We start from the raw sequence: 14,698 nt of genomic DNA on the forward strand, positions 1-14,698 counted from the left end.
AGTGCTTGTTGTTCCGCATAAAATCTGGCAAATAAAAACATAAACAGACATGGCTGAGGCTCCATTGGAAACGGTAAGCACGGCTCAAAAACACGTTTCTCGCCCTTGGGATCCTTCTGCAAGTAAGGACTGGGATGATGAGCCAGTGTCATCGCAATGTATTATGCGGATTAAACGGTTAGTAGGCCCTAAGAAGTGTAATTCATTTTGATCGCCTCTTCTAGCTAGGCCTAGCCTACCTAGCCTAGTAGGCCTAGCCAAGCCTAGCCTAGCTACTACTAGGCCTACTAGGCCTAGGGCTACTACCTTAGTGATAGGCCTAGTAGCCTAGTAGGCCTAGCTTGCCACTGCTGCTAGGGCTGGAAGGCATAGCTAGTAAGTCCGGGAGCCCATGAAGATTTGTTTAGCATTGCAAGTACAAAAGGTCTGAGTGAGGCATAGAATATGTCAAGTAGGGTCCAGGGACCATCAAACGGCCGTTCTTAAGTTCCCGCCCCTGTACCAACTCTAGGAAGGGGCGCTAAAAATACCCCAAAATTTGATTTAATTAGCATAATCGAGTACATAAATGAAACCAATGTTAAAATGTTTATTTTTAGCGTCTAATTGAAGATCCGTAATTCTTAAGTGTCAACTCCTGTACCTAGTCCACTTAAGAAAGCCACTAATTAGCGCTAATTAGCATTTTAATTAGCATGGTCGAGTACATCGATGAAACCTTGGGCAATACAATAAGTACATTTACCCAACTGAGAAAACGTAGTTCTTAAGTGCCAAATCCTGTACCATGGCCCCTTAAGAAAAGGTCAAAGGTCAGTATATGTCTCACCTATACTTAATTAACATAATGAGTACACCTGTAAATCCAATGCAAAAATGTTTATTTTTAGAGTCTAATTGAAGATCCGTCCTTCTTAAGTGTCAACTCCTGTACCTAGTCCACTTAAGAAAGCCATTAATTAGCGCTAATTAACATTTTAATTAGCACAATCGAGTACATCAATAGAACCTTCGGCAATACAATAAGTACGTTTGCCCAACCAAGAAAACGTAGTTCAAAAGTGTTAAATCATGTACCATGACCCCTTAAGAAAGGGTCAAAGGTCCGTTTCTGTTTTAAAAAAAACTTGATTATGCATACTGAAGAAAATTATAAAATATTTACATTGAATAAATTCATCTGGTTCCAAATAATATTTTTGTGGATTTTTACTTTTATGTTAAACCAAAACAACGAAAAGGAATAAAATTACCTTCGTGACGTTTCGCCGACAATCTGTCAGCTGCTTCAGACTAATGCCTGGGTTGGAATGGTCTGGTTTTTTGTAAGTGACGCTGAACAGCGCCACCAGCCGTCTGGTTGGTATTGACGGTAGAGCGTCTCCGCTGGCCCCCCTCCTGCTTCAACTTTTTCCAGCAAACTATCATATCATATCTACGGTTTTTCTTCCAACATCTAACCACGCTGATACATCAGGATGACTGCAATATCAGTACCTGATGCCTCGTTTCACTCTTTACATCGCTGAGATGTTCACCGCGCTCGATTCTCAAAATTAATTTTTCGTTACGCGGATGCATACCACTGTATGAAAACATTCAAACTCTTTTGACACCTTTAATACTAATTATACTGTAATAATGTTATCTTCTTGTCCCACTACTTTGCTCCTAACAAATTCTCCCTCAACCCAATCATAACATCTTATTTTATAATAATGATGTGTCCATACTTAAAACTTTATTGAAAACCATGAAATCCCATCAGTTAAATCTATTAAATTTCATTGGGTTATCAATAATAACAGCCTCTCATCATGGAAACTCTCTAAGAAAATAAGAAAAAAGTGTGTCTTGGAATCCTATCTAAGTTATCTTCCTTCCTCCCCTCTAGTATTCTTAAAACCTATTATCCTTAACTCATCCTTCCTTATTCGAGCTATCGTAATATTGTCTTGGCCAACCCAACAAACATCCGTAATTTCATATTCTGCAAAAATGCTTCGAATTATATATCTGGCGCCCATCCACTGTCGCATTACTCCCATTTATTTTTCCTTCCTTTACTTCTAAAACTCAAATGATCACGGACATTAATTCTTTTACCAGCAAGGACAAGGTGTATCTTTTTGCTACTAATAACACCATTCAATCCTGCAACAAGATCTTCACCTTTTTGGGATTCCGTCTTCGTCCATTAATATTTTACACATTATTTTTATTATTATTATTAGTGGTTTTCTTAATAAGCGGAATGGGTAGGCATACATGTGATGGATCTTCAGTTGTTTCTAAATATAAACTTTTAGAATTAATTTTCACATTGTGTTCTCACGGTCTAGCCATTTTGCCACCCGGCAAATTGCCACCCGGCACATTGCCACCCGGCCCTTTGCCGCCCAGCCTTTTACTACTTGGCCTTTAGCCACCCAGTCCTTTGCTACCCGGCCGCATGTGGCATATTTCCACCTTAGGCCTTTTGACACATGGGCCCTGCCACCCAGCCATTTGACACCAGGCCTGTTGTCACCCGGCCATTTTCCACCCAGTCTCTGGCCATCGCTTAGTTTCCAACTGGCCTGTTGCCAAACGGCCTGCTGCAAACTGGCGTGCTTGCTACAAAGGCGCGTAGCGTCTGGGCGAATATATAATAGGTCTATACTTTTAGAGATAACTAGGCCCTATATTCTCATGCAGTGGATATGCTACTGATCAATGTTAATTAAACAGTTGTTTTTACGAATTATTTTGTGACAGTCAATTGAAGATTCTGTATATCATAGGCTTTTGTCCTCATGAAATCAGTAACGAAATTGTATACATTTATTTGGATAAAATACAAATTAAGTGGTAAACAAGGTGGTCTACTTTAACAATTATCGGAAAACTTTAAAACATCTGGGTCTATACCATAGAAAAGCAATTTATTAATTAAAATGATTTACACATTTTAATCTTGCGTTTATTTTAATTTAATTGCAGGCCTAAGGGCAAATAACACTCTCAGATCAGGAGGCAAAAGGCCGGGTGGCAAAAGCCCGAGTGGCAAAATGGACTGGGTGGAAATGGGCCGGTGTCGAAATACCGGGTGGCGAAAGGCTGACGAAAGGCTGGCAAAAGGCCAGGTGGCAACCGGCCGGAACCTATGTACTACTCACTATGCTAATTAAAGTTCAGGTGGGACATACATTGACCTATTACCCTTTCTTAAGGGGTCATGGTATAGGATTTGGCACTTTACGTTTTCTCAGTTGGTTAAACTTACTTATTGTACTTTCCAAGGTTTCATCGATGTTGTACTTGATCATGCTACTTTTAATGACCACTAATTAATTACTTTCTTAAGCAGATTAGGTACAGGGGAGTTGATACTTAAGAATGATAGATCTTCAATTAAACTCTAAAAATAAACATTTTTGCATTGGTTTTACATGTGTACTCATTATGTTAATTAAGTCTAGGTGGGACATATATTGACCTTTGACCCTTTCTTAAGGGGTCATGGTACAGGATTTGGCGTTTTCGTTTTCTCAGTTGGGTAAATGTACTTATTGTATTGCCCAAGGTTTCATCGATGTACTCGACCATGCTAATTAAAATGCTAATTAGTGGCTTTCTTAAGTGGACTAGGTACAGGAGTTGACACTTAAGAATTACGGATCTTCAATTAGACCCTAAAAATAAACATTTTAACATTAGTTTCATTTATGTACTTGATTATGCTAATTAAATCAAATTTTGGGGTATTTTGAGCGCCGCTCCCTAGAGTTGGTACAGGGGCGGTAACTTAAGAACGGCCGTTTAATGGTCCCAGAACCCCACTTGACATATTCTATGCCTCAGACCTTTTGTACTCGCAATGCTAAACAAATCTTGGTGTGAACATGAAAGCCTAGACTACTAAGTTACTTATCGACCCATTCCCAAATTCAGCATCTTTATTATTCTTGATTAATTATGACTCTGAGTAGGGATATTGTTGATTGATGTGTTTTATTTACTCTATTTTTTCAGTGATATTATTAGCATTTATAATGATCCTGCACCAGGTATGTGTATAGTTCCTGAGGAAAATATAACAAAGGTAAGCTAACTAATTGATAAGACTAAAATGAATGTAGGCTTGGCTATTGGTAAACTCCCATAGAATCAAAAAGTTGACATCCATTAATCCTAGCCTATATGGCAATGTCTCCATCCATCGTACCAGGCTTCTAAAAATTAGTCCATATTACACCAGTTTAAATCCCCCTCCTGTTGGTCATGTACCACACTATGCCGGCACCATACCAAGTATTTCTGTCTGGATTTTCCATGTAGCACTTGTATTCTAAAATTATTCTCTTCTAATGTAAGAAAATATAGTTATTTATAGGCTTGGGCCTACTGTAGATAGGCATATTTAAACTTGCGTATTGACTGATAAATACATTCTTATTATTTGTTTTTATTGGCAATTGATCCTTACTACTGTACATATCAAATCATCCAAAATCAAGTAATAATTATATTATTGATTTATTTTATATTTTCAGGTCCATGCACTTATTACTGGTCCATTTGACACACCTTATGAAGGAGGGTTTTTCCACTTTTTTATTCGTTTTCCACCAAACTACCCGATACATCCACCCAGAGTAAAACTACTTACAACTGGTGGTGGTCAAGTTAGGTTCAACCCTAACTTATATAAAAGTGGAAAAGTATGTTTGAGTACTATCGGGTAAGAAATCTTGCATGTTTTTTACGCTCTATAAAAACTTGGATATAATACTGACGCCCTAATTTAGACACATATTAAGGGGACATCCGTGTTGGGTCCTCTTGATACTAGTATGATTAATAAAATTCACACTTTTGTACAGTACTTCAAATTAAAATATAATACAGTCAACTCTCCCAATACCGGACTCTCCGAAAACCAGAAACTCTCCCAATACCAGACTTTTTTTGAGGACCAAAAGGTCCCAAATTTATATTTACCATTAAAAACACATTCCGAATACCAGACTTTTCGGAAAACCAGACTTATTTGACCGGCCCAAAGGTGTCCGGTATTGGGAGAGTTGACTGTAATAAGCTTTTTATTTTCTTGTTTTTGTTAAAATCTTTAGAACATGGCCTGGTCCATCATGGAGCCCTGCTCAGAGCCTAATGAGTGTATTAATATCTATTCAGTCTCTATTGAATGACAAGCCATATCATAATGAACCCGGATTTGAACAGGTACAAATAGTATACAAATAATTAATGTGTTAGGTGTTGAGAATATTTCATGATTCGAAAAATGCTTTATATTTAACAAGGAGCCAAGTTGAAAATAGAAATAAAGAATTTGAAATGAAATATTCTCTCCATTTAACAAAACATTAATTATTTGTTTTATAACAAACATACTTTTTATTAAATTTATCCATCGTAAATCATTGCTAGCTAGGCCATTAAAAGGCAGTGCTCCAAATTTAAATGCGAATTAGACAGTTATATATGGTGCACACAAGAAGTTGATTTCTAAAAATGATCAGTCACAACATCGCATGGCAAAAATTCTCATAATGTATACAGAAATCTGAAGATGCATAGAGTGTGCAGGGCCGTAGCCAGCATGAGACAGAAATGATCAACTTTCACCACCCACCCTAATTTCCCAGCACAGATCGTCATATTTTATATTAATAATAATATTTAAAGCATCTTTGTCTCGTCTGTTTTTAACTTCTCACTACGGCCTTGTTAAGTACTGTATGACCATTAAATATCACATCATATCATATTATTTCTTGTGTATAGATAGATAGATATATGAACATTTAGATTTAAGTGGACCTATACCTTGTAATCTCTCTCAGTAATGAACTTAAGCTCATTGGTCATCGGTGACTCTTCGAATTTGCACTTGAAAAGTTTTATTGTTTAGTCAAAATCAGTAATCCATGAATAAATACATATATACTCACAGTGCTGCAGATTATATTATTAATTATGATTATTATTAATAATTGACAAGTATATTCTTTCCATTAGTTTAAATTCAATTCCAAAGTACTTTTGTTAAGCCAGCTTTGTATACATTTGCATACAACCATCGGTGACTCTTCGAATTTGCACTTGAAAAGTTTTATTGTTTAGTCAAAATCAGTAATCCATGAATAAATACATATATACTCACAGTGCTGCAGATTATATTATTAATTATGATTATTATTAATAATTGACAAGTATATTCTTTCCATTAGTTTAAATTCAATTCCAAAGTACTTTTGTTAAGCCAGCTTTGTATACATTTGCATACAACCATCGGTGACTCTTCGAATTTGCACTTGAAAAGTTTTATTGTTTAGTCAAAATCAGTAATCCATGAATAAATACATATATATTCACAGTGCTGCAGATTATATTATTAATTATGATTATTATTAATAATTGACAAGTATATTCTTTCCATTAGTTTAAATTCAATTCCAAAGTACTTTTGTTAAGCCAGCTTTGTATACATTTGCATACAACCATGAGCACTATGTTTCTAAGCAATATATGGAATTATTCCAGTAATTTTGTATTTAGTATTATATAATGTAATCATTATAAATTTCTTTTGTTAGGAACGTCATTCAGGTGATTGTGAGAAGTACAACGAATGTATTCGCCATGAGACGATAAGAGTTGCCGTGTGTGATATGATTAAACACAGTACACTTCCAGTACCCCTAAGGTACAGTGTAAGCAAGCTATTTAGACACTGTTTTTTAAAAATAGAATCAACACAATCAAAAACATAAGAATGACTGTTGAATGTTGCTGTACGCTGTTGTACTTTGTCAATCTTTCAATTCATTAAAATATTCTCCCCATTTAACTATATAAACATTATACCTATACTTTTTTTATAATTTTTTTTACTTCAATTTATTTATGTAGAAAAGTAATGGAAACGTCCTTTCCAGATTTCTATGATTATTACAAGTCAACGGCAATGAAGAAAACCCATCTATCGGGAATTATAATGCAGGTAAGGTACAAATTCTAATTTTAATATTTTACAGGATGTATTGATTATTTCAAACTGAGCCTACTGAATTATATTACTGTTAGTTATAGTCTTCAACTGAGACCATGCACCAAAACAATGTGAAGACCTTTAACCTTTACAGTAATCATCATCAGTGCATCCTTGCCTTTGATTGGTTGATTATTCCCCACAAACAAAAGTATTGCACAATTACCTTTTTAAAAACATTTGTGAGAATTTTGTGTGAATGTCATGGTTTATAGAAAATGAAAGATGGAAAACAACCTGTAATGTGCTCCACCCTGCGACCAAATTCCAAGCATTGACAGGCATTCATGGAAGCGGCAAATTAATTAATTAAAATTGTATTTTAGAAATGTGTTATCAAATTATCGGGAGACCAAATGTCATGCTCGCCAAAAGATTTATCTAATTTTATATCTTGTAAACAAATAATGAATGTTTTTTTGATCTGAGTATATTTTTATAAATTGGAAACGACTAGCTGCCCTATTCAATTAGAATTTGCCTTGTTATATAGAACACAAATAAAAATATTCTCCCTATTCAATTCATAAACATCCTTTCTATAACAAAAATTGTTAAGGGAAACTGCTTTGATTGAGTTAATGCTGTATTTACATATATTTCATACTATATTTATATATATTATTTTTATACTTGTAAACATTTTTTGTGTCACAGGATCCATTTGGTGAAAGGAGAGGATCATTCTCATATTTGTCCTTAGAAAAGCAATTGGATGCGATTAAGAAGCAACTAGAAGAGAAAGCTGCCACTGCAGATATTGAAACAAGTAGTAGCTCATCTGACATGGAACATGATGGAATTCCTAACAGTTGATTTCTTAAAACATGTGGGTTGTAGCAAAGAATATATATCACAAGAATGAGTAATCCGCGATTTTCCCTGTAACAGTAATATTGTCCATGTGGTAGTAATCAAAGGCTGGACCACCGGTAGTATTTTCATGATAAAAAATGTTATCAACTACATGCCAACATGTCAAATGCTGTTTGGATATTTAATTGTTCATTTTATGCAATTTATTTAGTAAAAACTGCTGTATAAACAGTTCACTTTATCAAATAGCGTGACCGGGCGTGTTGGTGTTTACGCGTTTTCACGAAGGATAGTTTAATAATATTCCTATATTTAACTTGTTTCTGGTAAAACAAATAAATGTTAATGAAATTTAACATTTTATCCTATTAATAACATGTATTTTATACTAATTTATATCATATAAAAACAATACTTAATTTACCGGGCGTAGAGTAGTACACGGCAATGGTAAAGAATAGGCCTTGCTGAGTAACGATTCATTGATTTTTGGTGTTGCTGTGTTAGGCCTTTTTTGTGAACTAATTTAGCATGTTAGTCAATAATGTCTGTAAAAGTGAATGTACACTAGTTTGTTAATAAATATGTATTATAAAATAGTTTATAATTGCAAAATATTTTATCATAATTCTATTTAATGTGACATGTTTAATATCTATTAAATCAAGTCTTATTTAGTATGTATACATCCGCCCTTATGAGGGCGGGCATCACTCTCTGGAGCTCTCTGTTACAAATTTCTCATGCAAAAATCGCGGAATATTCATTCTTGTGATATATATTCTTTGGTTGTAGGCAATACATTCATCATTGTTTACTGTAGTGAAATAAACCTGTAATAATTTATATGACCATAAAATTCCACTCAATAGGCACGTTCACATAAGGTTTTATCATGATATTGAATATCACGTTAGAACTTAGCAGGAAGAGCGTTCACATAGAATTTAATAACGTGATATTTAAGTATGCTAATGAGGTGCACTGATGCATAAAAGGCCAAACACACAAGTTCTGGTGCACATGTGGGAAGGAATTGTTGATTTGTTTTTGTAGTGTGGGCCTCTAGAATGCTTGCTAACAATTTCTCCACATTTGAGATGAGGGTAGATGGAAGGGGTTAGGAATTCCAAAAATAAATACATTTGCATTTTAGTACCGCTAACATAATTTATTGATACATTTATAATGCAATGACACTGTACTGTTATTTGTTTTCATCGGAGCTGTTGGGGCATGCAGCCCCTCTGTTTTGCAACTCCACAAAGCAGTTATAGTTAAAAACTATGTCGTTTAATTTTAGGAAACTAATGTGATCTTTAAATTCCTTTAAAAGTATGCGGTGAAATATGATATTAGGAATTCTTTTTTTTTATTTCAACATGTATTTAACAGCAAAGTGCAAGACTCACCAATTACTGTACAATCTCACCTACTACTATGACATGGTTGCCATATCCTAGTATTGTGAGTGATAGTGAGTCAAGATTTGAACCGAACCAAGAACCTAAAGATTGGTAAGCAAGCATGTTAACCGCCAAACTACAATGGCACTGAATTGTTATAGTTATCTTAAACCTGCTATAATGTAACGTAAAACAGAGAAATGAAGACATTGGTATTTCTTACATTATATACTTAGGCAGAGCAAAACGTTTATTTTTAAAGTGCAACAATTTCTTAATTTTAATATTAAACATACATGTTTAATTTTTACATATAGGAAGATTATAATATTTTAATCTGTATAAGAGAGAGCATTTGTACATTTGTTTAGTTATGCGAGTTGTTGCTATTGCACACGTCCATACACATAGTAGTAGTCTTATAAAAGCTTAAGACAGACATAAATAGATAAAATAACTATTAAAATTGTTGTTGGCCCATTTTTTTTAGACTAATAAGTTATGAATGTTTCTATTTGTTTAGTAATTGCCAAAAAAATGTTTATCTATTGTATATGTGATTACAATTCTTCAATTCATCATGTAGAACCCAATGGGCTATATTGCAAGATGCACAATATAATAATGATAGTAAAAGCACATTATAAGCAGGCTGTTGATGCACTGTATTGAAGTTTAAAATAAAGTTAGATAAATGAATATATTTGAAAAGAAAATTCTTTGGGTGGGTCTTTAAAGAGTTCAAAGTAGCACACTGTCGGATTGATATTGGGTAAGGAATTGCACAATGTTGGAGCAATCGGGTAGACATTCAACTTTTGGATCACATGCGGACACTAATGGGGACACTTTGCTGTGTCCCAAAGGTGTAGCCTTAGTAGGGCTTCTAATTTATGTTATTTAAGTCATGTTATTTATTATGATTTGAATCAAAAGATTAAAGAGTTAGATTGTAAACAGACTTACATACTATGTGTAAGAATACTATAATAGAACATCTCTTTTGGGAAAACACTACATCTTTTCTGTGAAACTTGGGTATATAGTATGTTGTAATAGTAACACTTCGGCCAATCCCTATCCAATACACCTCTATCAAGGGAAACTTTGTTGGGTCCTGAAGGCGTCTCCTTAATATGTGTTACTAGTGTGCCTAGTATAATCCTATTTGAATTAAATGTGTAACCAGTGATGTTATAAACATAATGATGTTTATTCTTTATTGCAATTATTAGTGTAAATGATTTATTTATATCTTATATATAGATTGTATATGTGTAAACAAGTTTAATAATAGTAGTATAATGTTAAGTTAATAGTAGTATAATGTTAAGTTAATAGTAGTATAATGTTAAGTTAATAGTAGTATAATGTTAAGTTATTTGTAAAGTAGTATACTACTTTATTTTGATTATTTGTTTTAAGGCATTTTATTGTACTGATTGCAAAACATTAGTTTACAAGCCATGGCATTCTTTTTCACTGAACAAAAATTGATATGAAATTTGTACCAAGTGCACCCAAAGATCCAAATTACAAAACCATACAAACAAGAGCAACCAGATTACATACCTTAGCTAAGTGCAGACCTCCAAATTTGAAAATGATTAACCCCTGTTTTTTTATTTATATTGTTAAAAATACCGATTGTAGGCCAAACAAGGAGTTGTCTAATGTAATATATTATGTTTATTGTTAGATTAAAATGATGTACTTTTCAGTCGGTGATCACGCAATTTGGCCTAAAATTGGGATCCTGGTCCTGGTTGTCTTTTGTGACCAAATATCTAGTATAGGTGATTTACATTTGGTAAAGATTCATCTTTTAGTTTCGATGTTAACCAGTACAGCATTTTTAACATATGTCCTCTACTCTCAAATGTAATTTGTGATGGTGTTAATAAAGTTGTTTTCCAATTCTCTAATTATTTCCCATTAAACCTCATACTTTGCAAGATTGCAAAATTCTACAATTCAAAAACTATAAATTTCAGATCAGATATATTATTGTAGATATTATTTGAACAATTTATATAATTTATTTATTTTATTAAAGTTTCCAATGAGTATGAATTTTGTGCCTTATTTATGAATAGAAATGTTGATAAAAGAATAACTTTAAAATTAGAAGAAGTTATGTTATTAAAGCCTTATGAGTATTCATTTATGGTGTCACATGTGTCTGTGTATTGTGTTACCATCCAGGGCTGGTAGCTACTAGTACAGTTGGTAAGGTTTTAACCTCATTAATAGGCTTTTGACAACACTTTGGCCCATACAGACATTGTTCCCTTTCTAGCGATCACCTCACACTTTATTTCTCAGTTTTTTCGATTGATTGATGGGCAAAATATAAATTTTCTAAAATTATTTATGCTGAGATTATAGAGTATATGCCATTGTTTTAGATTAGAATCTTATATTTTTTATATTATGTTTTATAAAAAAATATTCATATTAAAAAAAAAAATTTGATACAGGGATTTTGTCGAGAAATTTTCAAAATTCAATTATTGGAGTTGTATTACGTCCACAAAAGCCTATGGATTCATATAACATGTTAGGTTGAAAAATGGCAACAATATCAACTTTTCAATTATTATGCAATAATATTTGTAATTATATTATTAACTGGTTACTATGGCTCTAATAAGATAATATTAACGCAATATGTGCATTTATAACAATATATTATCACATGTAATTGAATCTTAAACCGATATTTTGGCCATTTCGAAAAAAAATCCCTTTGAGCCTTTTATTTCTTTACTGTTTGCCATGTGTAATTAAGTAATTAAGCCAGTCAATATTTTGGCAGAGAAATTTTTTTTTTAATTTACTTGCACAGAATCTCATACTAATCTGTTCTGCATGTTACCTCAATACATAATTCTATTAGTCAATATTTTGGTCATTTAAAAAAAACATCACTGTACAACAGCACAGGGAAAATGTAAAAAAAGCACAGAAAAATGTTCAAGGTGAGCCTATTTTCGGAAGACAAATACTTTAAAATTCGTAATTCCTTATTACTCTAGTAGCTAGATCAACTTTCGTATGCACTTTGAGGTCCAGAGAATTTGACTTCAGAAATTGGTTTAGGGTGGTCAAACAATCATTTTTGGCTTGGTTACACATTTTGAAAATGTGGCGAAAGGTCAAAAGGTCAGGGTGAAAGGTCATAAGACCAAACACCAATATGTCCTTAAATCTGAACAACCACTGGTCACAGCAAAGTAATTTTGGTCTCAAATTGATCAGAAGGTATACATTTATATTTAGTCTAATGGGACATTTTAGTTTAAAATGACCGGAAATGCCATTTCTGACCTTTGACCCACAACCCAGGGCATGTATTTATCTCCGTAACTACTGGTCGTAGACACTTAAATTTGGTTTTAAATTGTTCGAAATATATATTTTGTTATATGAAAAACATTTTGAAAAATGTTACAAAACGTCAAAGGGTCAGGGTCAAGGGTTATATAAACAAATAAATAAAGGTACTTGTATCTCGGCAACCACTGGTCGCAGCAAGTCAATTTTGGTCTCAAAATGTTCAGAAGGCATGCATTTATATTCCGTCTAATGGGGCATTTTAGTAAAAAATGATCAGAAATGCCATTCCTGACCTTTGACCCACATACCATGGCATCTTCATATCTCTGTAAGTACTGGTCATAGAAACTTAAATTTGGTATCAAATTGTTTGAAATATACATATTTACATTCATTGTAATAGAAAATGTGGTTAAAAGATGAACAGAAAATACTATTACTAATGTTTCAAACAAAAAACATATCTCTACACAACTTATCCTTAGACAGTAATGTTATGCAATATGATACTTTAAATTGTTTCAATTTCAAGTAGGCCTACTAGTTATTGCTGTCCACGAGAACATTTTGATATAAACATCAAGCTCAACAGTTCTTTTCAGAATGCTAGAAGTAACTTGCCATGTGTATCCGATTAAACGCCCCGGGCATTTATTGTTCAAAAGGGTTTTTAGGGGGAGGGGAGGCATCTTTATTTGGGGTATAATATGGTAACATGTATAATCAAATAAATACCACCTAGATGTAAAAAAATACTGCACAATTAATATAAAAAAATGATAACATTATGTCAAAATGCTTGGTAAATTGTAGATTATGGTAATTAATGAAATGTGTTGTGATACAATTATTTTGTAAATGCATGTGGCGGAGCGTTTATTCCACATGATGTTCTATAGGATGGAATGGAGGCTTTTATTCAAAGCGGGTGTGTTAATTCGAATAAATACTCGAGCTCAACAGTTAAGAATGCTAGAAGTAACTTACTATAGTTACCCGAATAAAAGGTCCGGGCATTTAGTTATTCAGGGAAGGCGTTTATTTTGTTTGGGTGTAATAATGGTAACATGTATAATCAAATAAATACACCCCAGATAAAAAAAAAAAAAATTAATATAATAAGAATAATATCTGGATTAAACCTCATTCTATCCTGTTGCAAGTACAATCATGTAATAAAAGGTATCACAGACAACTATAATAGACCAATTCATTGTTATGATTCCGTAACACTGTTGCATAATATTTTTGAATGTTACCGACAAAACTTATAATATGTATAAGTTTTGTCGGTGTATATTATACACGTCTGTTCCCAGTGTAGATAATAAAACAATATATGTTTCTGGAGATTTATTATCAATACCACTAGAAACTTTGACATGTTTTAGGTACTGAATTCATTGATAATAAAAGCATCAGAAGTTATCATGATAAAATCATACTACAACACTGTACACAAGGGTGTTTTCAGGAAAGCTGGACATATTGTACAATAGTAATGAAGCTATGTATTGGCATTTAAAAATATGCAAAAGATTGTTGTCAAATTGTAGTCACAAACAAACAGATGATAGAATGAAGATCCATTATGAGTGCAATTGTGTCAGGATAATGATGTGTCATTGTTTTATATAATTATACTGGCACCTGGAAGAGAAGATCCATTTAATGTTATCTATGACAGTGTCACTTTTATTCTAAAAGACAGAAACATTTTGTTAAAAAGCATAAAGAAAACAACGAATCATGTAAAGTACCTTTTATCAGTTGAGAAACGAATTATAATTATTAAAATTAGAGTATTTATTCGAATTAACACCCGCTTTGAATAAAAGCCTCTCTCAAATAAACGCCACCATTCCCTCTAATAGAACACCATTACATGTGGAATACGCCCGCCACATGCATTTACACAATGATTGTATCTACAATTTACCAAGCATTTTTTTCACTTTTTGATATTAATTGTGCTGTATTTTTTTTTACATCTAGGTGGTATTTATTTGATTATACATATTACCATATTATACCACAAATAAAGATGCCTCCCCTGCCCCTAAAAACCCCTTTGAACAAT

The 14,698-nt window shown here is 33.2% G+C and overlaps 1 protein-coding gene across 1 annotated transcript; it reads left to right on the forward strand.

The window, feature by feature from the left end:
• Positions 1-11,408, forward strand: LOC140040663 (ubiquitin-conjugating enzyme E2 Z-like). Its single transcript, XM_072086763.1, has 8 exons — positions 1-177; positions 4,015-4,084; positions 4,536-4,723; positions 5,115-5,226; positions 6,603-6,712; positions 6,919-7,009; positions 7,715-7,886; positions 9,269-11,408. The coding sequence occupies exons 1-7, from the start codon at positions 50-52 to the stop codon at positions 7,871-7,873; spliced, it is 858 nt and encodes a 285-aa protein (XP_071942864.1). The 5' UTR covers positions 1-49; the 3' UTR covers positions 7,874-7,886; positions 9,269-11,408.
• Positions 11,409-14,698: the final 3,290 nt, after the last annotated feature.

The sequence above is a fragment of the Antedon mediterranea genome, chromosome 2 (assembly GCF_964355755.1).
Source record: "Antedon mediterranea chromosome 2, ecAntMedi1.1, whole genome shotgun sequence".
Taxonomy (NCBI): domain Eukaryota; kingdom Metazoa; phylum Echinodermata; class Crinoidea; order Comatulida; family Antedonidae; genus Antedon; species Antedon mediterranea.

Bases quoted from the DNA above. Each gene is read 5' to 3' on its own strand.
- LOC140040663 (XM_072086763.1), top strand. From the start codon at position 50: ATGGCTGAGGCTCCATTGGAAACGGTAAGCACGGCTCAAAAACACGTT. The intron at 5,227-6,602 runs GTACAAATAGTA...TTCTTTTGTTAG, and splicing joins ATGAACCCGGATTTGAACAG to GAACGTCATTCAGGTGATTG. The intron at 7,010-7,714 runs GTAAGGTACAAA...TTTGTGTCACAG, and splicing joins TATCGGGAATTATAATGCAG to GATCCATTTGGTGAAAGGAG.